The following is a 23,027-nucleotide window of genomic DNA, read 5'->3' as shown; positions in this document are numbered from 1 at the left end:
AGAGCTCATTCTCATTTCTGCCGCAGCAGCCCTAGTTCAGGCCTTTATCAGATGGCTCTTGAACTATTAGGATGAAATCCTGTTTCTCCCCTAAGTTACCAGATCAATTGCTAGATCATGTTTTCTAAAATATACTCTTTACTTTACTACCCCTTTGCCCAAAAGCTGTAATACTAGCCGTATTCTCTGAAGCATATAGGGCCCCACTCCTTCGGCTGGCACTCAAGACATTCCACTATGACACCCGCACTTTATCATTTCAGCCTCACTGCCTACCGCCCCCCCCTACTGGAATCCTGTTCTCCTGCCAGCCTTCCCTCTGAATGTGCCCAACTTATTTATAAGTCTGAACAGCTGCTTCATTCCATTGCTTCTATCATTAGTGTGGAATGGAATCAAGATCCTAATTTGGGACTTTTTCTTTCCAAGTATGCTAAGGTCCCCCAGTTAGTTGGAAGAAGATTATAAAACAAGGATGTAGGTTAGACCATGATGTTTTGGTGGCTCTGGCATCCCTTTCTCTTTCACCCTTCCCAACTTACTTCCAATCCTCATGGGTGTGTGAGAGTTCACTGTTTTTACATCAATATGACAGAGAAGAGGTGATTGGGGGTTCTCTCTGCAAACTTACCTGCAATGGGTGGGCTCACCAAATACGGCACTGCATGGAGGAAGTACACCACGCCAAGCGCTGATGACAAAGAGGTGGTCCCCACGATTTCTGCAGTCACTACTGGGATCAGAGTCACATAGGCACCATCAAAGTAGCCAAAAGTACAAGCGAAAGGCACGAGCAGTGGGAGACTTTGAAGCATTGGGAGGCAGAGGTAGCAGAGCCCATCCATTCCGATGGCAAAGAGGTAGCAAATATACTGGTAATTCTTCAGACACCTGTGGATGTGAAGACCAAGAATGAGTGCAGTATGCACAGGTTCTATCAAAGAGCTCTAGAACCATGCCCAGGTAGCAGTAAGCACTACAATTATTTATAGAGATGGCCTCCCCATTGTGTGTTTTCTATGTTGTCTTCCTGTCTTTCTTTTGGTATATGCAAATGCAAGAATGTATCTTCCCAGGAAGCATGGTATGGTAGAAAATAACCTGTGCTCTAAAATTAGAAAGATAGAAGTTTGAATCCAATTCTACCACCTACTAACTGCCTAACTCTAACCTCAATTCCTTTAGCTATAAAATGGGGAGGCTGTCTATCTCATAGTGTTATTCAAGGATAGTTGTGAAATAACACATAGAGTGTCAGGAGACTAATATTGTCTAGAAGTCTACCATGTTAGATGCTTTCAGATGTGTCATCCGTTAGTCTCCAGCACATCATATATGCTCAATAACCCAAGTGGTTATACAAAGAGGAAGCCATAATATGAAGAAATGAAGGTGATTTGCCAGAGATTATGAAGGTCTCGTATTAGGACTAAGTCTTATTTCAAGACCTCCCCAGTGGTACTTCCATGAACACTTCCCTTTGTAGATCCAAACCCATCTATGATACCTATTATTTTAAAGACTCTGTATAACATCAGCACCAGCAATTTATGCTTTACAAATGTTTTTCTGCCCACAATCTCATTTAAGCCTCACAAAATGCTATAATGTCCATAGGCAAATATTGAACTGATCCATTTTACAGATGAAGACCATTGAGGATCTGAGGGTTAGGTGATTTTCTCTAGGTCACAGGGATAATATGGGGCAGAGCCAGCACAAGAACTTAGGTCTTGTATATCTCAGACTAGAGATCCCTCTCTCAGACTTATACCAGGCTGCTTCTTGTTGAGTGATTTGATTGTAAAGATGGTTACCCTTTGCTCTCCCACCAACTCCTTAACCATTAAAAATGTGGATTTAATCCTAAATATTATATTCATGATGCTGGATAATGGCAGTTGGATCCTGATTAGTTCCCAAAGACATAACGTGTGAGAAGCCATAGGATGATAGCTCTTCCAGGTCATAGCTCAAGTGTGAAGAGTCCATCATTTAGGAGAATATGAGTAGTTTGCTCTCTTCAATCCAAACAGATTAGCATTAGCTGAAGAAACTACTCAGTAGATTTCTTATAACTTTGGTTTCTAAGCCTAGAAGCCTAATGAAACTATTTGCTATTTGCACTGTCAAATATAAATACGTGGCTACAGATAACATGTTATTATTGACCTGATTCTCCTGCCTGGACTGGAGTCGGCTCTTCTCTCTATTGCCAGCCACTCTCTGGGGTGTTTCAAAAGAAACTAAAACAAAAGTTGTCTCACTGGAGGAATGACTTGACTTAGAATGGAATTAAATCTGTCACCAGAACTTCGCTTCTGCCATTTATACATACCCACCATCCGAAACAATCTAGAACAGGTGTCAGCAAACTATGGCCAAATCCAGCCCACCACTTGTTTTTTGGACTGTGAACTGAGAATGGTTTTTCCAATTTTGAATGATTGGAAAAAATCAAAAGAACAATAAAATGTTGTAAGGGAAAAATTGTATAAGAAATTAAAATTTTAATTTAAAATTAAATAAAGTCTTATTGGAAATGGCCACTCTCTCTTGGTCACATATTGTCTATGGCTGCTTTTGTGTTACAACAGCAGAGTTGGATAGTTGGGATCATACGACCCACAAAGCCAATGTGACTTTGTCTGTTTAATGTCTGTCCCTTTACAGAAAAGTTTGCTGACCTCTGACTAGAAGAACCAACAAGGGAGTTGCCTTCAGATATCGAAAACCTGTTAACATTATTCAGACCTAGGTATTCTAGAGGGTAAGGTGATGAGGGGAAACTCAAAGTTTAAAGTCCCTAGTGGGGAGCCAATGGCGGTTTCATGGATTTTACCTTCTGTCGGTTAGCCATCCGAACGTGATATTGCCAATAATGTCAATCACCCCAAGTATGGACATAAGAAAAGCAGCTTGCTGGTGACTCACTCCGATACTCAAAGCATAAGGCACCAAGTACACAAAGAGAGGGCTGCAGCCGTAAGCCATAAATAGAACAGAGATGGCCAACACAACAAAGTCTGACATCAGTAAAAAATTGTATTCCTGCTGCAAAGAGCCACAGAGGCAGGTCTGCACCCATTCTTTAGTCCAAGTCGAAGAGGGAGACGCCCGCTGAAAGCCTTGTGTCTCAGTTCTACAGACATGGTTCTGCTCTGAAGTTGTTTGGTCATCTTTAAGAGTAATTGGCCGCATCAAGGCACCGCAAACACAGAGATTCAAAACGAAACCCCCAAGGATAAGTAATGCTCCCCTCCAGGAAAATTGTTCAATAAGGAGCTGAACCACAGGAGCCAGGATGAAGATGCCAATGCCACTTCCCGACATGGAGATCCCATAAGCAAGGGCTTTCCGTCTGCTGAAATACTTTCCAACCATGGCAATAGCTGGAGAGTAACAAAGTGCAAATCCAAGACCTGGGGATAAAGAGAACTCTGTGAGTGCTGGTGGCACGGCATGAACAGCTACGGAAAGAACATTTCTCAGAATCATACTATTTGGAATAAAGAGAATCTGACCTTCAAATAAACCCCTTTAAAACTGCTTTCTACACCAAGCTGAAAATGGGTCTCCCCTCACCAGTCATCCACAATTTGGAAAGTATAGCATATATATGACTTTCTTCTTGGGAAGAAAAGCCTTAAGGGAATATGACTTAAGCAAAATAAAATGAAGAACTTAAAAACTATTACACAAGCTCAATTTGAATTAACTAGAAAATCAGGATAACACTGACCTAAGAAATTTATTCTCCCCACCAACACTTCTTTTTTAATAAATTAAAATTAATTTTAATAAATTAAATTATCTCTGGATAATTTAAGTATTTTTAAATTATCTCTGGAAAATTTAAGTATTTTTAAATTGTCCAGAGAATTACTTCAACTCTTCACTGCCCCTGAAGACACAACTCTGATAGTCTGGACCACACTAGAATTTGGGTTTAAATAGCATTTGTGACCCTGTGAAAGCTCCAGAGTAATCTCACATATTAGGAAACACTGTGCCAATTTGATACATGAACATATCATGTACACATAGCCACCTGAAAATATCCCTTAAAGTCAGCAGAAAGCCTCTTCAAGATTTTCCACTTCTATTCCTTTTAAGTCAAGAAAATCTGAAGGGCTTTAAACTCGGAATTTAAATGTCAAGGAAGGAAAAGGAGAACTACCTTCAGCTCCTGTTCCCATCTGCAGAGCAGGGTGAGCAATGATCCCAATTTGCCTGGACTGAGGGGTTTCCCAGATGTGAGGCTTTCAGCACCAAGACCAGGATAGTTCCTGGTAAACTGGGATGATGGGACACCCTAGCAGTCAGGCCCTTTGGATGACAGGGGACAGATACCTTTTTTAGCTGACAGAGCTAGATTTATAACCTTACTATGAGATTATATCCTTTATTGGCCTGATCATGCTACCCCTGTGGCCCAGACAAGAGTTTAGTGTTACCCTCCACTCTGAGTGATGGGGCAGAAAACTGCTGCTCTAGTCCCACCAACCAAGCCCACCTTGATCCTATGCAGTCCCTGTAAGTGTGATTTATGGAATGCACATCAGTTGCTTCTCTTTCTATGGGCTTCATTCTCTAAAGATACTTCCATAACATCGAAAGAAAATGTGCAACGTAAGAATATTCACAAGGGGCTTTCTTTTTAAAATGGTACACCCCCATTTATTGGACAATGGTATTCACTATAAAGTAGGGGCAACTCAGGTCAACCACAGACAGTATTTCAATGTCTTGGCAAAGATGTTGGGAGAATGATCATTGCCGAAAATTTATGTTGCTCTGGCTAATGTCATATTGCTTCTGAGTGGAGAATCTCAGCCATACACGGCTGCCCAAGGGAAAGCCAGCAGTCACTGTTGTCAAGTGGCTGAATTAAAGTGGTGATACATTTTCACTACAGTACGACAGTCCATTGCATTTCTAGCCCTTTTGGTTAACTGCTAGGTAGGCAGACATTAAGATAAATTATGCATTTTACAAAATGAATATTTTATGAATTACTGCTCTGTTGGTGGGCTTGGCAACCCCCAGATAGGGTGGGGTGAGAAGGGTGGTACAAAGTGCCCTTACCTGTAAGAACTCCCAGAGTGAGGTAGAGATGCTTCAGACTGGTGGCAAATGAGCCCAGGATGAGACCAGTAGATGCAAGCAAGCCACCCAGCATGATTCCCACTTGACAGGAAAAATGGTTACTGACAACACTCCCAAGTGGAGCTTCAAAAACAATAATAAATAGGTTCAACACAAAGGCCTTGAGGGCACTGTGGAAAGGCTGTGGGTGCTGCATTGGCAGAGCAGAGAACGATCCATCTTCAAAGCCTCGAGCCCGCCCCACTCATTCTACAGATTTGGAAACCAAGGAGAGAGGAAGTGGCTTGTCCATAGTCCCACAGAGAATAAGTAGCAAAGCTGGAATTAGGATCACATCTCCTGACTGGCATTTGACGGCTCATTGCACATCTCCATTCTATGACAGCCATAATCCCAGGATTATGTGGTGTTTCTTAAACAGCGAAGCAGCTCCTTTAAACTACATGTCACTTGCACAGCGATGTGCCTTGTATGTTTCATGTAGTAGTGATCATACACAATTAACAATAATTATGACAGGTCAATGGTAGAGAAGGAAAGTGGGCAACACGGCATGGCCAGCAGTGTTATGCAGGAAAAGGCCAGGGAGAGAGATCATAGACAAATTTCACAATCTGGCACTGTGTCCGGGCTTTTGGAAACCCTGTGGATGAGAAATCAAAGCCCAGAAAATCTAGGAAATGAGATGATGACATTTTGGTTGGCCTCACTCTATTTGTGGTTTAACAATGTGTCAGAATTGTGCCAACTTCCAGGCTTATAGACTAATAACTAAAGCTGGAAGAGGCCAAAAAGAAATTGAAGTTCAGGGGAATATGACATACCCAAGATCACCAAGAACTATACAGTTCAGGGAACCTGACACCGAGTGCAGGGTTATTTCACCCTGTTATTCTGGCTCCTTGGGTCTCTCAGACTGATGGCAGAGACGATGGGTGAGGAATGTATGTGAATTTCTTTCTGAAGAATAATTCATGCTGACACCAGTACTCCTAGTAACAAGATCAGAAGAGCCAATTCTCTAGATATCTGTGGAGTATAATTTTTATATCAATCAGGTTAAAATTGGGTGTGACACAAATGTACATGATAGAATCAGTCATCAGCTTAATATCCCATCTAGTTAGAATAGTGGCTGGCTGCATATATAACCTCTGGGGAATAGGAATGAGCAAATCTCCTGAAAATATATCTAATTCTCCAGACTGATGCTGCTATGGCTATTGGAAAGTGACAAAATGTATACTAAACTCAATGAAAAATGTTCACTTCTCTGTTCATCATAGGGCAGATATGACCCCAATGGGTGTCCCAGATGTGATTCTGCAGAATTTAAATATTCTGCACCTAACATGACGCTGCTTTTAGCTCAATGCCTCACATGGTCATTGTGACCATTGTGGTCACTGAAGGTCATTTATTCCTCTTTGAGGGATTATAAATATTCTCCAAAGGATAATAGTGAGAGATATGAGTCACCTGTATCCTCCATGAAAGATAAACATGGCTGTCTTGGCATGCCCACACAAAGGCTGTGACTAATCATCTGACCCTGAAACCCAAGTGATCATCTTACTGGTTAAAAAAAAAAAAGGCTAGAAAGAAAACCTGAAAATATGATTTTTTGATCCCTTATGACCTTCCAGCGTTATCAGTAGTGTCAACTTAGCCGTCTCGTGAAACCTAGAATTGCACTCAAATTCCTCCCAACCAAGGAAATACATTTCAGCACAAATCAACCAATTCCTGATTATGTACATTTTTCTAAAAATAAATATGAATCAGTACCTAGAATGGAATAGATGACATGATTTATGATACCAAATAATATAGTATTTCTCTTTTGCCATTAAGACATGGCCTGAACCTAGCTACTGTGTGGTTGAGAAGCAGTATGACTGCAGGGATCTGGGAGGCTTCAGGACACCCACACCCAGAGAGAAGTTTGCCAGTCAAGGAGCACTGAACTGTCATCGTGTAAATTTGCAAAACTTGACAGCTTTAGTGATAGGGCATTGGTCTTGAAATTCAGTGCATGGTGATTTAATTTATGGTAAGGAAAAGGGTATGAGAAAAGAGACGGTAGTATAAGTATGTTTTTCAAATTTCTTCCCTCTTCTACCCTCTAAATAAAAGGGCAAAGATAAAAAAAAAAAAAAAAAAAAAGACATGGCCTGAAGATATAACAGTTTTCTAAAATACTCAGGAGTCATCTAAATGAAAGGATTAAATGGGTCTAGTCTGCAAATAGATCATTTTGATTTGACCCAATTACAGAAAATTTCTATGGCACTCATTTAATAACTTTGGTTGGAAATTTTTAAAAAGAAAAATCTCAAGGTTAGTTTTTCCTTACTATACAGATCGATGAGAGATTCCATGAGTCTTGAGAACACTCTGTACACTGTACATAGCACCTGTGTGGCTCTTGATGAAAACTACAGCCGTAGTGAATGTGCTTATCTCATGATTGCACCATTCTATCCTTCTACAATACTTCTCTAAGAATGAAGATTGATGCATGAAAAACGAGCCAAACTTTGAGCCCTCTGGGAAGGGACGAGAATGAAAACAAGACTTGAGATGTGACGCACATATTGTTGGCACTCATTTAAGGAGATCACATTGAAATGGCTCATGGTGCTTTCCAATGGCTGTTTATGTGGCTGGAGAATGAGGGGACCACAGCATTCAGAAGAAAGCAAGGGCATATACTGTACGGTTAACTGCGTCCAAAATCAGGACAAGTCCTGTGATTGCCCAGTTCCCTATCTCTATAGGTATGTGTCCAATTGACTGTGTTCACTACCTGGTCCATCTGACATCAGCCAAGAATGTTAACTGCAAAAGCACATCTGGGTGGGTTTGGCTAAAGGCAGGATCATACTTTTCTTTTTATATGGTTTTAGCCAATTTTTAATCATAGCCCTTCTACTCAGAAAAACTGGTCATCAAAGGCAGTGGAAGGTCACTGTCATGTATAGTTCAAGGGTAGCCAGTAATTATCTATCCCTGGAGATACTCACCACAGAGCATGGTCACACAGTCTACAATGGAATGGATCCAGGCTGTCTGTGCATAATCCTGAGAGAAGTATGTCTGGAAGTCCACAAAAAAAATTGAAATACATCTGAAAAATAAAAAGTGTAAGCATTTTATACCAAAAAAAAAAAAAAAAGAATGAACATGTATTTGATTGAGAGTTTCAAGTTTTGGTTCAATCATCTGTTCCAGTCTCCAGGGGTTTTAATTGATTTTCAATGGTACGTTGCTGGCCTGTAATAAGTGGGAAATCAGAAGCCAACCACTGGGATGTTCTAAGGGATAAGAACAAGTGTTTAGGACTTCCCTGGTGGCACAGTGGTTAAGAATCCACCTGCCAATGCAGGGGGCACGGGTTCGAGCCCTGGTCCAGGAAGATCCACCATGCCGAGGAGCAACTAAGCGCGTGAGCCACAACTACTGAGCCTGTGCTCTAGAGCCCTTGAGCCACAACTACTGAGCCTGTGTGCCACAACTACTGAAGCCCACGCGCCTAGAGCCTGTGCTCTGCAACAAGAGAAGTCACTGCAGTGAGAAGCCCACGCACTGCAACCAAGAGTAGCCCCTGCTTGCCGCAACTAGAGAAAGCCCGTGCACAGCAACGAAGACCCAGCGCAGCCAAAAATAAATAAATTAATTAATTAATTAAAGAAAAAAAAGAAACAAGTGTTCACCCACTAGAGCAGCTGCTGAAACCAAGTGGATGTGAAGATCACTGCTGCAGGGAAGGTCTTATGGAATAGATGACAGGTCAGACACATAGATTGTTATGCATCATACTGTTTCACTAACATCTGAAACTTCTAAGAGGTTGTTATACAAGTTAAGACTTGACAATAAAGTGTTATACATCACCCAGCAATTTCACTTCTAGGTTTTAAGCAAAGTTAATAAACAGATGGTGATGATAATAATAATAGATACACATAAAAGGATATATTCTGGAGAACTATTTATAATAGCCAAATATTGTAAACAGCATATATGTCCGTCAGTAAGGGACTGGTTAAGTAACTTATAGCATATCAATAAAATGAAATATTATTAGGTATTAAAAATGATTTGACTTGTATTTATTGACTTGGAAATAAATTCACAATATAATGTTAAGTAAAAAAGTAAGTTACAAAATAGCTCATATAGTAAGGGCTTATTTTTATAAAAATGTAGTTCATGTAACTAGAAAAAGCCTGAAAGCATATAAACGAAAATGTATCCGGTCATTATATGTGCTTGGTGAGGTTATAAATGATTTTTTTGTCTTTATTCTGCATTTTGAATTATTTTACAGTGAACCTGATTTCTTATACAATCAGAAATTTATGTGTGTGTGTGTGTATACATATGTATGGGGGTGTATATACAGAGACAGAGACAGAAACAGAGACAGAGACAGAGAAATTTTTATGCTGAAAAATAGCTAATTACTTAGGAAAAACAAGACATAAGTGATCCAGAAGCAATAGTTTGGAATGAACCACACACAGATAATTCAGGACAGGAAGCTTTTAGAGCTCCGTGATAGCAGGGAAAGAAATCAGGCCTTGCAGCTTGGGGATGAGATAGGAGGTTATCTGTCTCCTTGGATAGGACCACATTCCAACTCATTATGCTTCAGCAGCCCCTAATAACCTGTTATTTTACTCTCTCTTTCCTCTCCAGTTGCTGCTGGATGTAAAAGTGAGTGATGGAAAAGTTAAAGAAGGGGGAAGAGAATCAGGGTGAATCAGGACTGCTGTTATGAAGGTCCAGCTTCATGGGCATACAACCTATACAGTCGCACAGAATCTGGCACTCAGAAGCATTAAACTTGGCTTAACTCAGCTGTCACTGCCTTAAAATTCCTAATAATTTTATCTTTGAATTTGCATTTTGTAAGTGAAGTCCAATGGGACAACGAAGCATGCATGTGAGCAGAGAGCCACGGATTCTTCAGTCTGCAATTCTGTGCTTTTCCATTTGCACATAGTCTTAGAGATGCCCCAGGGCGCAGAATTCCAGTAGACTCTTGTGTGGGAGTCCAGTAAGACTCAGACTGAGTACCAGGTAAGTGTGTTACACCTACAACTGAGTGAGCCTGTGTACAGGGGAGTGAGAGAGACCATGCTTTCCTTTCAAACCAAAACTTGCTTCAAATGCAGAAGAAGGCAATGGTGTTTAAAGAAAGGCAAAGGGCCGAGGATTCCTATCAGATCCTTTCTTACTCGTGTTGCTTCTCTGGATCGCTTATGCTGAAAATGATGACACAGAAGGAAAGTAAAAGGTAGGGCTACCGGTAATATAAAGACGAATGGCAGATTTGTGCTACTAATTTAACATTTCCATTTTCTTTACTCAGAACAACAGTAAATAGTAAATTTAAAACACCGTGAAAAACCGAGACCACTGAAAAAAAGGAAAAGCTTCCCATTTTAGTACGTTTACCGGCCCTTTTTTTCCCTGCCTTTTGAACAAGGGGTCCTGCATTTTCATCTTGCACCAGGCCCTGTAATTATGTTGTCAGTCCTGGTGATAGGAAAGAGAAAAGGGACGGTATAGGGCAGCGATCCCCAACCTTCTCGGCACCAGGGACCAAGGGACCGGTTTCGTGAAGACAATTTTTCCACGAAGCGGGGCGTGGTGCGGTGGGGTGGGGATGGTTCAGGAGGTAATGCGGGCGATGGGGAGAGGCAGAGGAAGCTTCGCTCACTCTCGCCCTGCTCACCTCCTGCTGTGCGGCCCTGGTCCTAACAGGCCGCGGGCTGGTATCTGTCCGCAGCCCGGGGCTTGGAGACCCCTGGTATAGGGTGCTAAATGCTAAGTCCCAGAAGGTACTGGGATGGAGTTTGATGTGCAGAGTACAGATAGGGATCGACACTTGTGGAAGGAAGAGGACGGGAGCAGGATTGGGTAGAGAGAGCTGGGCAAACAGACGCAGGCCTGACGGGCCTCAGCCAATCCCCAGGGAAATGGGCGGGCCTTTACGCACCTCCCTCCGTCAATCACTGGACGTGGGCACCGCTGGAAGGGCGAGCTCTCGGGAGAGGCAGCTCTGCGCAGGTGAGGGGGACCCTGCGGACACTGACAGCTGCAAGCTGCCTGCTGACGTTCAGCCTGCAGCTGAGGCCCTCTGGATGGCAGACCTCCGTATTCACCAGAGTCCCGCTCTTGTCCTCCGCACTGAGCACAGTATGTGATGATATCTATCAAAGGGACATCGAAAGGTGTCCTTCCCCTTCCACTGATTTAAGAAACCAGACAACGTGCTATAGTAGATCCGATGCTAGGTTAATAATTATATCAGAGTTTGGAGGACTGAAACATAGTCACAACGAAAACGCAGAGAATGATAACGTAAACTACCTGGCTGAGTATATAAATTTAAATTTAATTAAAATATTGCAGAACTTTTTCTAAAGCATGAGCTAACTGCAAGAGCCTTATACTAGTTTTAATTCGGTACAATAATAACAGGAAACTCTACGATGTTTCTTAACATCCTAAAGATTGCTAGGCTAGTACAAAAAGTCTATTATTTTCTCCTAACCACTTAGGCCTTCGATTTAAGTGAATAATGATTTCTTGGCTATAGCTCAGTATCAAAATAGTTAAGTTATCCTCAGCCCAGGGTTTCTCAATCTAAGCACTATTGACATTTCGGACGTGAGAATTCTTTGTCCTGGGGGTTGTCCTGTGCGTTGCAGGATGTTTAACAGCGTCACTGGCCTCTGCTCAGAATGTCCCCAGACACTGCCAAAGGTCCCCCCGGAGATCAAAATCAGCCTGTTCAGGACCACTGATCTAATCAACTATCAAATCCTGCTTATTCTACCTTATACATATCTTTCAAATGCTGCCATGGAGCTCCATTGCCTTTATCATTTATCATTCATGACAACACCTCTCTCCTGGACTGCAGCCAAAACCCTCCTAACTGATTTTCCTGAATTCACACTTGGCTACCTTCAGTATATTCTACACTCCATTGTCCAAGTGTCCTCACTAGAACACAAATCAGATCCTGATGCTTCAAACTTTTTAACATGACTTAAGAGACCCTGCGTAAGTTGGTCCTTCTTAGCATCTCTCCTTTCTTCCCATCTGGTGCATTCCTCACTTCAGAGAGACTGAACTTCTTTCTACAACTTTTGACGTACCACACATGCTTTTTCACACCTCTGAGCATTTTTTTTTTCTAGGATGCTCTCCCAGCCTCCCTCATTCTTTTAGTCTCAAGATAATAGTCAACTTCTCCAGGAAGGCTTCCTTGACTACCTGAGTCTGGGCTTGATACCATTCTTAAGTATTTCCACTACATGCTGGACCCTTACCACACTGTGTGGCGATGTTCTTTGCATTTGTTTGTATTCTCCACTAGACTCTTGCTCTGTGACAGCAAAGACCATGTCTGTCTTATCTTGCATTGAATCCCAAATATCTAGTACCATAGCTTCCATGTATGGGGTGCTCATTAAACATTGTTCAAGGTTCAAGGTACGAAAGGAAGGAAATTAGGAGGGAAGGCAGGCTGAGAGCTGGTAGAGAAGTGACTGGAAGATAAAGAAGTGAAATGGTTGAGTAGCAACTTCAAGAACGTGAATGAGAAAGGAAGAGGAAGAACGGATGGCAGCTATGTAGGAACACGTGGCTAGATACGGTACAGTAGAGGTGTGGAGAATCTGAGCTTATAAGCTGAGAGAAAGAATTAGTAAAAGAGAGATGCAGAAGCTGGAAATGTGGAAGAACATAGGACAACTAAGAGGAAAGCACCCCAAACGATAATAAGATATTTTGGTGTTGTAAATCATAATCTCTTCTCTCCACTAAATTGTTTTGGGGGATTTAATATTTGTGGGACTATGTTTATTTCTTGTGACTTTTTTTATCTTGTTCTGTTGTTTTGTTTTCTGTTTGATGGGTTTTTTCCAACTGATTTGACAAGTCATATCAAACTGTAGTTATGTAAAATTCAGAAGTAACACCTGAGATTCTTGTCCAAACATGTGAGTAGGCTTGTCAGAGGTAAAATTTAATAACCACATACATATGCTTCTTTTTTTAATATATAAATTTATTTATTTATTTATTTTTGGCCATGTTGGGTCTTCGTTGCTGCGTGTATGCTTTCTCTAGTTGCGGTGAGCAGGGGCTACTCTTCGTTGCGGTGCGCGGGCTTCTCATTGCAGTGGCTTCTCTTGTTGTGGAGCTAGGCGCGCGGGCTTCAGTAGTTGTGGCATGCGGGCTCAGTAGTTGTGGCTCATGGGCTGTAGAGCAAAGGCTCACTAGTTGTGGCGCATGGGCTTAGTTGCTCCACGGCATGTGGGATCGTCCCGGACCAGGGCTTGAACCCGTATCCCTTGCACTGGCAGGCGGATTCTTAACCACTGTGCCACCAGGGAAGTCCCACATGCTTCTGAATGACTGTGACTTTTATGAAATATGGGAAGAATTATTGTATTTTAATTTGTTCTCCAAAAGGAAAGGACCGTGGAAGTTTTCAAATGGTAAAGTTTCATGAGTTATGCCTTCTAAACACAGGCATGACCTTAAAGAAAACAAATCTTATTGGGAGCACATGATCTTCTCACTTTACAAATTATTTTTGTGTCCCTTGGAATATTTGTGCATCTGACAGATGTCAGGAGGACTCGGTTCTGATCTCTGATTCCCGTGCTGAATAACTGAGAGTTTTGATGAAGCTTCTTAATCCCTCACGGTCTTGGTTTCCTCATCTATAAATTAAGCATTTGGGGAAGCATGACTGCATCAGTCAGAGTGGATTAGATCATGCTGCAATAGCGAACAACTCTGAACATCCTTCAGGGGTTGACAGGTTTTGTTCATAATATCACCCAAGTGTTGTTTGTTACAATGTTCTCAAAGATGCTTTCTCTCAAGAGTCAACATACTTGCTGTCTCTATCTTGTCACTCTGCTATAAAATTCTTCTCTGGTAGAGTTGGAGGCTGACAACATCTGATATTTGGTAAAGACTTTTTTCTGGTTGATGAAGTTATCCACTAAGTCAATGCAGTAAGTATCCCACTGGGCAGTGTAGCCCAGTGGGTAAAAGCACTGCCAGTTACTCACCATGTGACTTTGGACATATTATTCAACCTCTGTGTGTTATTATAAGGATTAAATGACTTAATCAATGAAAAGTGCTTGGAATAATGCCAACAAGCACAGAGTAAGTGCTCAGCTAACATTAGCAATTATTTACAGGAATTCAGCTGTTGTTAAAAGAGCTCCACAGTTCCACAGGACTCTAGACATCTATTGTAATTAAGTTAATTTAGACCCAGAAGACTGAGAAAAAAGTAGGTCTCAGAGCTGGGGGTTTTCTTTAAACATTTAAAACAAGTGTTGTTTTGCAAGTATCAACTTCAATTCAATTTGTCAATTTATTAATAGAATGCCATGTAATTACACTATGAAATATGATTCTTTTATATAAATTTATTTATTTATTTTTGGCTGCATTGGGTCTTCGCTGCTGTGCGCGGGCTTTCTCTAGCTGTGGTGAGCAGGGGCTACTCTTCGTTGAGGTGCGAGGGCTTCTCATTGAGGTGGCTTCTCTTGTTGCAGAGCACAGGCTCTAGGCACACGGGCTGCAGTAGTTGTGGCACATGGGCTCAGTAGTTGTGGCTCATGTGCTTAGTTGCTCCGCGGCATGTCGGATCGTCCCGGACCAGGGCTCAGGGCTCGAACCCGTGTCTCCTGCATTGGCAGGCCGATTCTTAACCACAGTGCCACCAGGGAAGTCCTGAAATATGACTCTTAACATAGATAATGTGTTTGGTAACAAGATGTCTCGAAGAAAAAGTATGTAATCAATGCACATTAACAAACAGAGGGAGTAAATAAATGAGAATGACAACTTTAATAGCCTGCATAACTTTAAGCTTATATAAATTTTATGTGTAAGGAAGCATCATCAGTTACAAGGTAAGAGTGAAATATGATTTTTAAATGCCCTGGATTATAAATGGTAGCATTGTCTGTAAAGCAAAAACCAGCAAGCGATATAAATGTCCATCAATAAAAATGTCTTAAATAAATTATGGAAACATCCATATGGTGAAATTTTAAGCACCTATCTTTCAGTGAGGTAGAGCCATATGTGCTGATATGGAAATATTTCCAAAAGATATTATTAAGCAAAAAAAAAAAAGTTCAAAACAGTGTGTATAATATGATCCCATTGGTGTAAATGAAAAGAACATGCTTTATATATGGACATAAGGTTTTTAAAAAAATTTCTGGACAGATCTCAAGAAACTATTTATGAGATTAACTTTAGGCAGTGAAACAGGGATTCAGGAAGTGAGGAGAAAAAGGCTTTACCTTATGTTTCTGTATTGTTTGAATTTTTACCTTCCAGATGTATGGTTTAACTTTTAAGCATATTATTTAAATCAAAGAGGAGGGAACACTACCAAACTCATTTTATAAGACCAGCATTATCCTAATACCAAACCAGAAAAGGACACTACTAGAAAAGAAAACTACAGGCCAAATATTCCTGATGAGTATAGAGGCAAAAATTCTCAATAAAATACTAGCAAACTGAATCGGCAGCATATTAAGAGGATCATTCACCAGGTTCAAGTGGAATTTATTCCTGGGATGCAAGGATGGTTCAACATACACAAATCAATCAATGTGACACATCATATTAATAGAATGAAAGAAATGAATTGTATGATCCTCTCAATAGACACAGAAAAAGCATTTGACAAAATTCAACATCCATTTATGATAAAAACTCTTAACAAATTAGGCATAGAAGGAACATATCTCAGCATAATAAAGCCATAAGTCACCAGCCCACAGCTAATATCATGCTCAACGGTAAAAGGCTGAAAGCTTTTCTTCTAAAATGAGGAACAAGACAAGGGTGTCCACTCTCATCACTCCTATTCAACATAGTCCTAGAAGTCCTAGCCTTGGCAATCAGGCAAGAAAAATTAATAAAAGGTATTAGAATTGGAAAGGAAGAAGTAAAATTGTCTCTATTTGCAGATGATATGATTTTATATATAGAAAATCCTAAAGACGCAACCAAAAGGCTCTTAGATCTAATCAATGAACTCAGTAAGTTGCTGGATATAAAATTAACATACAAAAATCAGTAGTGTTTGTATACACTAACAATAAAATTTCCAAAAAAGAAATAAAGAAATTGATCCCATTTACAATAGCTCAAATACAGTAAATTTAACTAAGAGCATGAAAGATCTCTATGCTGAAAACTACAAGACATCAGTGAAAGAAACTGAAGAAGACACAAATAAATGGAAAGATATCCCATGTTTGTGGACTGGAAGAATTAACATTATTAAAATGTCAACACTATCAAAAGCCATCTATATATTCAATGCAATTCCTATCAAGAACCCAATGGCATATTTTACAGACGTAGATAAAACACTCTTAAAATTTATATGGAACCACAAATGACCCTAAATAGCCAAAGAAATCCTAAGAAAGAGGTATCACACTTCCTGATTTCTAACTATAATATAAAGCTGTAGTCATCAAAACAGTTTGGTACTGGCCTAAAAACAGACAAATAAACCAGTGGAACAGAACTGAGAACCCAGAAATAAACCTAAGCATCAACTAATGTTTGAAAAGGGAGCCAAGAATATTCAATGGAGAAAAGACAGTCTCTTCAGTAAATAGTGCTGAGATAATTGGATATTCACATGTAAAAGAATAAAACTAGACCCACATTTTAGACCACTCACAAAAATTACCTTGAAATGGATTTAAGGATTAAATATAAGACATGAAACTATGAAACTACTAGAAGAAAACATATGAATAAAGTTCCTCAACATGGATCTTGGTAATGATTTTTTGGATATGTCACCTAAAACACAAGCGACAAAATAAAAAATAAACAAGCAGGACTATATCAAACTAAAAAGCTTCTGCACAGCAAAAGAAACCATCAACAAAGTGAAAAGAATGGGAAAAAATATTTGCAAACCACATATCTGATAAAGGGTTAATATCCAAAACATACAAAGAATGCACACCACTCAAGAGTAAAAAAGCAAATAACCCAATTTAGAAAATGAGCAAAGGACCTAAATAGACATTTCTTCAAAGAAGATATACTAAAGACCAACAGGTACATGAAAAGATGCTCAACATCACTAGTCATTAGGGAAATGCAAGTTAAAACCACAATGAGCTATTACCTCACACCTGTTAAAATAGTCATCATCAAAAAGATAAGAGATAACAAATGCTGGTGTGGATGCAGAGAAAAGGGAACCCTTGTGCACTGTTGATGGGATTGTAAATTGGTACAGCCACCATAGAAAACAGTAGGGATAAAAATAGAACTACCATGTGATCCAGAAATTCCACTGTTGGGAATAGATCCAAAGAAAATGAAAGCACTAACTAGAAAAGATATCTGCACCCCCATGCCCATAGCAGCATGATTTTTAATAGCCAAGACATGGATGGATGAATGGATAAAGAAGGTGTGGTATATATATACAATGGAATATTATTCAGCCAGAAAAAAATGAGAAAATCCTACCATTTGCAACAATATGAATGGACTTTGAAGGCATTCTGCTAAGTGAAATAAGTTAGAGCGAGAAAGACAAATACTGTATAATCTTAAATATATGTGGAATCTAAAGCAACAACCAAGTGCATATAAAAAGAGATCAGACTTATGGTTACCAAGGCGGGGGGTGGGGGTGGGGGTGGGGGGGAGGGGAAGGGAATTGGAGGAAGGTGGTCAAAAAATACAAACTTCCAGTTATAAGATAAATAAGTACTAGGGATGTCATGAACAATATGATGACTACAGCTAACACTGTTGTATGATAGATAGGAAAGTTGTTAAGAGAATAAATCCTAAGAGTTCTCATCATGAAGAGAAAAGTCTTTTTCTTTTTTCTTTTCTTTCCTTTTTATTGTAGTTATACGAGAAGACGGATGTTAGCTGAACCTAAAGTAAATGTAAATCAAATCATCATGCTTACAAACTATTATATATAAAATAGATAGACAACAAGGTCCTAATGTATAGCACATGGAACTAAATTCAATATTCTGTAATAAACCATAATGGAAAAGAATATATATATTCAGTTATATATATATATATACACACACACACATATAAAAAATTGAATCACTTTGCTGTACACCAGAAACTAACACAACATTGTAAATCAACTATACTTCAATTAAAAAAATCATGCTTCATGCCTTAAAATTATATAGCGATGAATGTCAATTAGTTCTCAATAAAACTGGAAAAAGAATTAACTGCCCAATAGGCACTGATCCTCTGAATTGACAAATCACCGTGCAGGCTGCTTTCCTAGTCTCTGTCTCCAGTTCTCTTGGCTGCTTCCTGGTGTGTCACCCTTTCCTCCTCTGAGCCTATTGTGCTCAGGTATCCTCCTCTCAGCCTCTCCCAGGAACCTCTGAAAACAGGCCTTTGCTGCCAGCCACAATCCTCTTTTCTGGTTTCCAGCTGCCCTTCTTATAGAAGCACTAAGCTCACTTCCAGAACTTTCCTCTCATGGGAATGATGAAAGCTTCCACATGTAAGAACCAAGATGAAAGAGATTCCTTTTAACTCTATGACCTCCTCACTCCCAGAACACAAGATCCATAATCTAGACAGGAGAAAAATCAGACTCAACCATCATATTATTTTAAAAAGATCTACAGTTTATTTTGACACATAATCAACGAATCCTTATTGTAGCAAACACAAACATCCTGCTTCTTTCCTGCGTTATCTATTTGTTATGGGGGGAACATCGATGCTTTTATTGATGATGCCATCAAGTGAAGTTATGTAGTGCAAATCAGTTTCTTTGGCTGCCAAGGGAGTGTTGCCAGAGAAGAGCAACACAGTTCAATTTGAATGAAGGCACCTCTAGAGGAGAGAGCTAGCACATGCAGATTTCAAGTGTGGCTTTATTCCAAATGTAAATGAGATGAACGCATCTCAGTGTACGCACGTTTAATTTAAGTATAGTCAAGGCTATGCCCTTGGGCAAAAGGAAAAGAGGAAACATGACCAAATGAGATGAGAGAATCCCTGTATTTATGCTCTTTCTCTCCTTCAACCTAGAAACCAGCCTCCGCTACCACAGCCAAGTGCAAAATGAAGCAAAAGAATTTAAATTCTAGGCTTTAAGCTTCCAGCGGCTCAGTCTCCTGGTGAGCTGAGAGGTTTTCAAGGACTATTTTGAGCTTATATATTTGTCCTTTGTGGGATGAACTGCTTATGAAAATAAATGTCTGGCACAGCCATAATATTTAGCTGAAAAATGTCCTAACACTCCAGGTTTATGTGCCAGAGATTATAAGAGACCACTATCCAGGACTTTTAAGTGTCAGAAAATCACACTCCTTGCAAAGAAAAAGATATCCGAGCAGTCAAAGGAAATACACACACGCGCACAAAACATATATTTTCACAATGACAGGTTCAGAACTAGAATGAAGCCGACTTAGAAAAAAAGACAAGCCAGGTCATCTGATAATAAATCGAGAAGGAAGTCCCACCTACCTGGTTACTGCCCGGGTGCAGATGGTAACAAGGAAACAGCCAGCCACAACCATCCAGCCCCATCCTCCATCCGGTGGGGAGGTGGACCGAGCTCTATTTACTTTTGCCATGGCTTCAGTTCTTTTTTCTTCTTTTCCAAGTTACTCCAACAGCACAGTTATGATCTTGGAAAGGTCTGCTGTCCAGTGATTTCCTGTTGGCATTCAAGACTGGCATAGAGTGCTACCTGGCACATGGGTTACTGGCCATCTAAAACCAAAAATCAGGACATAGTTGTATTTTATTGCCATATCCAAAGATAGTTTTTCACTTGGTGAAAATGATCATTACTTTCCTCTTAAATATGATTCTTCATTAACTATGAATACTGGCCTGGTGCAAAGACCATTAGTTGTCCTTGCAACCTCTCCCCCTTCTTCTTTTTTTTAAATAACAGATCTTTTCAACTTTTAGCCAAATCCATGACGACAGTTTGGATACCATGCCTTGAAGGTAGATGTGGCAACGTGGTTTAGTCTAGACTAAAGGGATATGAGCAAAATAATACATGCCACTTCGTGTTCCTCAGCTCAAAGGCAAAGGCACTTTCTTAAGACTTCCACCACCTCCTTTCCCATAGACTGGAATGTGGATGTGGGGATGAAACAGTTCCAACCACACAGGGCCAGACATCGCCCTAGGGGCTGGCAGAGCTACAGGATGGAAGGAGCCTGGGCCCTCAAATGACTCTGTGGGGAAGAGGTGCCTCTCCAGCTCCCGACTTCACACACCCCTCACTGTTACACCAAAGGTAAATAAGCCTCAGCTTTATTTGAGGCTCTCTATTCTGGAGTCTTTCTGTTACAACAGCTTAGGCTATGTCTTAATTACTATACTGAATGATTCTGATGGTAACTGCATTGGCCTTTCTGACCAAGAATGCTATAATTCTTAGATGGAAAAAATGGAAGCAAGAAGAGAATGAAAAATAAGTGAAAGAATAGAAAGCCCAGAAGCTAGCACATAATAATTCAGTACAACCTTATTTAAGGTAGCAAAGAGGGATGGGGAAAAAAAGGATTATTTGCTACCTCCCGTTACAACTCTCCATTTAATTCCTTTTTTTAAAAATAAATTTATTTATTTTATTTATTTTTGGTTGCACTGGGTCTTCGTGGCTGTGCGCGGGCTTTCTCTAGTTGCGGCGAGCAGGGGCTACTCTTCATTGCGGTGCGTGTGCTTCTCATTGCAGTGGCTTCTCTTGTTGCGGAGCACGGGCTCCAGGGCACGTGAGCTTCAGTAGTTGTGGTGCACGGGCTCAGTAGTTGTGGCTCGCGGGCTCTAGAGCGCAGGCTCAGTAGTTGTGGCGCATGGGCTTAGTTGCTCCATGGCATGCGGGATCTTCCCGGACCAGGGCTCGAACCCGTGTCCCCTGCATTGGCAGGCGGACTCTCAACCACTGTGCCACCAGGGAAGTCCCTCCATTTAGTTCTTAACCTTCTAGATAGATCAGAGTTAAATGTAAAAAAGAAGTCATTTAAAATCTAGGAGAAAACATATGCAAATAATTATCTAACCTCTAGACGGGAAAAGGACTCCCTGAGATGTAAAGTAATGTTAACAAACCAAGGGGAAATTTTGTTGATTTGTCTAAATTAAAATTTAACATTTCTATACACCAAAACATGTCATAAATAAGACCAAAAGGTAAACCACAGACTTGGGGGGAAAAAAAAGCAACACGTGATTCAAAGAAGTAATATCTGCAACATTAATTCATTCAACTACCAACACTTATGGAGTATCTAATATGTGTTAGGCATTATGCCAGACACTGAGGATTCAGCGATAAGCAAGACACACACAGCTCCTTGTAGACAGAGTCTAAGCTGCCCCTACGGTCTCACATCCTGCTGTTCTTGTCTTTGTGAATCCCTTCCATTGAGCATGGGTGGGGCCTGTGACTTGCTTCTAACCAGAATATGGCACTGGTGACGGCACATGGCTCCCATGACTAGGTCATGCTGAATAAGACTCAGCCTTGCCAGCCGACTCACTCTCACTCTCCTGCTGGCCCTGAAGAAGCAGGCTGCCGTGGTGCACACTGCCATGGGGAAGGCCACGTGGCAGGGAACTGTGGGTAGCCAGTAGGAGCCGAGGACAGCCTCAAAAAGCTAAAGTGACAGCAAAAAGCTAAAGCTCTCAGTCCTACAACAAAAGGAAATGAATTCTGCCAACATGCCAAGTGAGCTTGGAAGCAGATTTTTTCCCTAGTTGAGCCTCCAGTTGAGAACACACTCTGGCTGACACTTTGATTGCAGCTTTGTGAGACCCTGAGCCAAGCCAGCCAGGCCCAACTAAGCGAGGCCTGAATGTGGTCCCACAAGAACTGTGAGATCAAGTGTTTCTTATGGTATACTTTGGCATGTCAATCAAGCTTCTTAATTACAGTTAGGGATGAATTTTTTAAGAGACTAAATCAGAGTTTTAACAGATGATTTTTCCACTGGATTGAGCCAATCACCCAGTTTGGGGTACAATTTTATAATGATCACCAGAACAAATTTTAAATAATATTAATTAAATGAAACATCAGGGACTTCCCTGGTGGTCCAGTGGCTAAGACTCTGCACTCCCAATGCAGGGGGCCCAGGTTTGATCCCTGGTCAGGGAACTAGATCCCGCATGCTGCAACTAAGAGTTTGCATGCTGCAACTAAAGATCCTGCATGCCGCAACTAAAAGAACCCAAGTGCTGCAACTAAGACCCAGCACAGCCAAATAAATAAATAAATTAAATGAATATTTTTAAAAAAACTGCTCTTTATAAATAAATAAATAAAACATCATTTCAAATATGACTAAGCATGCATTGTTTGGTGACCATAGACCACACACCACCTGGTAAATTATGGACAAACCAAACTGTCTAATGAAGAAAAATTTACTTTAAAACCATGACTTTCTCAAGAAAATGGCTCACAGTAAAATCTTGCAAGCGTTCATCTTTGAAGCCACAGGAACAAATTGGCAGCCTGTGAGTTCAGAGAACAAATGCGGAGCAAAGATAGTGAGCCAAAGGCAACAAGAGTGAGTCCACGTAGACCACTTAGGTTTGCTCACTTTCAAGACCTGGAAGTGCATCCCTCTTCATCTTAATTGGCCATCCTGTGAATGTGAGGAGACTGACAAAGGAGATGGAGTGAATGGCTGGAGAGTATAAATCCATCAGAAGTATTAGAAGAGCAGTACTGACACAAATATTAAGCCTACTGATTGACAGAAAGTCAAAATTATTATTTGAAATGGTAATATTGCTAATCACTGGCCTAGGGACAGAGTCATAGCCAAAAC

General features: G+C 40.6%; 1 protein-coding gene across 3 annotated transcripts in view; it reads right to left on the bottom strand.

Moving 5' to 3' along the window:
- The window catches only part of SLC16A12 (solute carrier family 16 member 12), a 95,385-nt gene that overhangs the window by 5,054 nt on the left and 67,304 nt on the right, over positions 1 to 23,027 (bottom strand). Inside the window, exons 3-7 of one of the 3 annotated variants that reach the window (XM_057530477.1) lie at positions 19,696 to 19,944; positions 8,136 to 8,239; positions 5,089 to 5,232; positions 2,843 to 3,422; positions 632 to 891 (exon numbers count right to left, since the gene is read on the bottom strand). In XM_057530477.1, coding sequence (XP_057386460.1) covers positions 632 to 891; positions 2,843 to 3,422; positions 5,089 to 5,232; positions 8,136 to 8,239; positions 19,696 to 19,805 — 1,198 coding nt within the window. In that variant the 5' untranslated portion in view covers positions 19,806 to 19,944. The remainder of the gene's footprint in view (positions 1 to 631; positions 892 to 2,842; positions 3,423 to 5,088; positions 5,233 to 8,135; positions 8,240 to 19,695; positions 19,945 to 23,027) is intronic. The other 2 variants (XM_057530479.1, XM_057530480.1) reach the window with 2 other exon arrangements.

Source organism: Balaenoptera acutorostrata, chromosome 16, assembly GCF_949987535.1.
Source record: "Balaenoptera acutorostrata chromosome 16, mBalAcu1.1, whole genome shotgun sequence".
NCBI classification, from domain to species: domain Eukaryota; kingdom Metazoa; phylum Chordata; class Mammalia; order Artiodactyla; family Balaenopteridae; genus Balaenoptera; species Balaenoptera acutorostrata.
The sequence above is the reverse complement of the archived record's forward strand: the minus strand, read 5'-3'. Positions and strand labels throughout refer to the sequence as shown.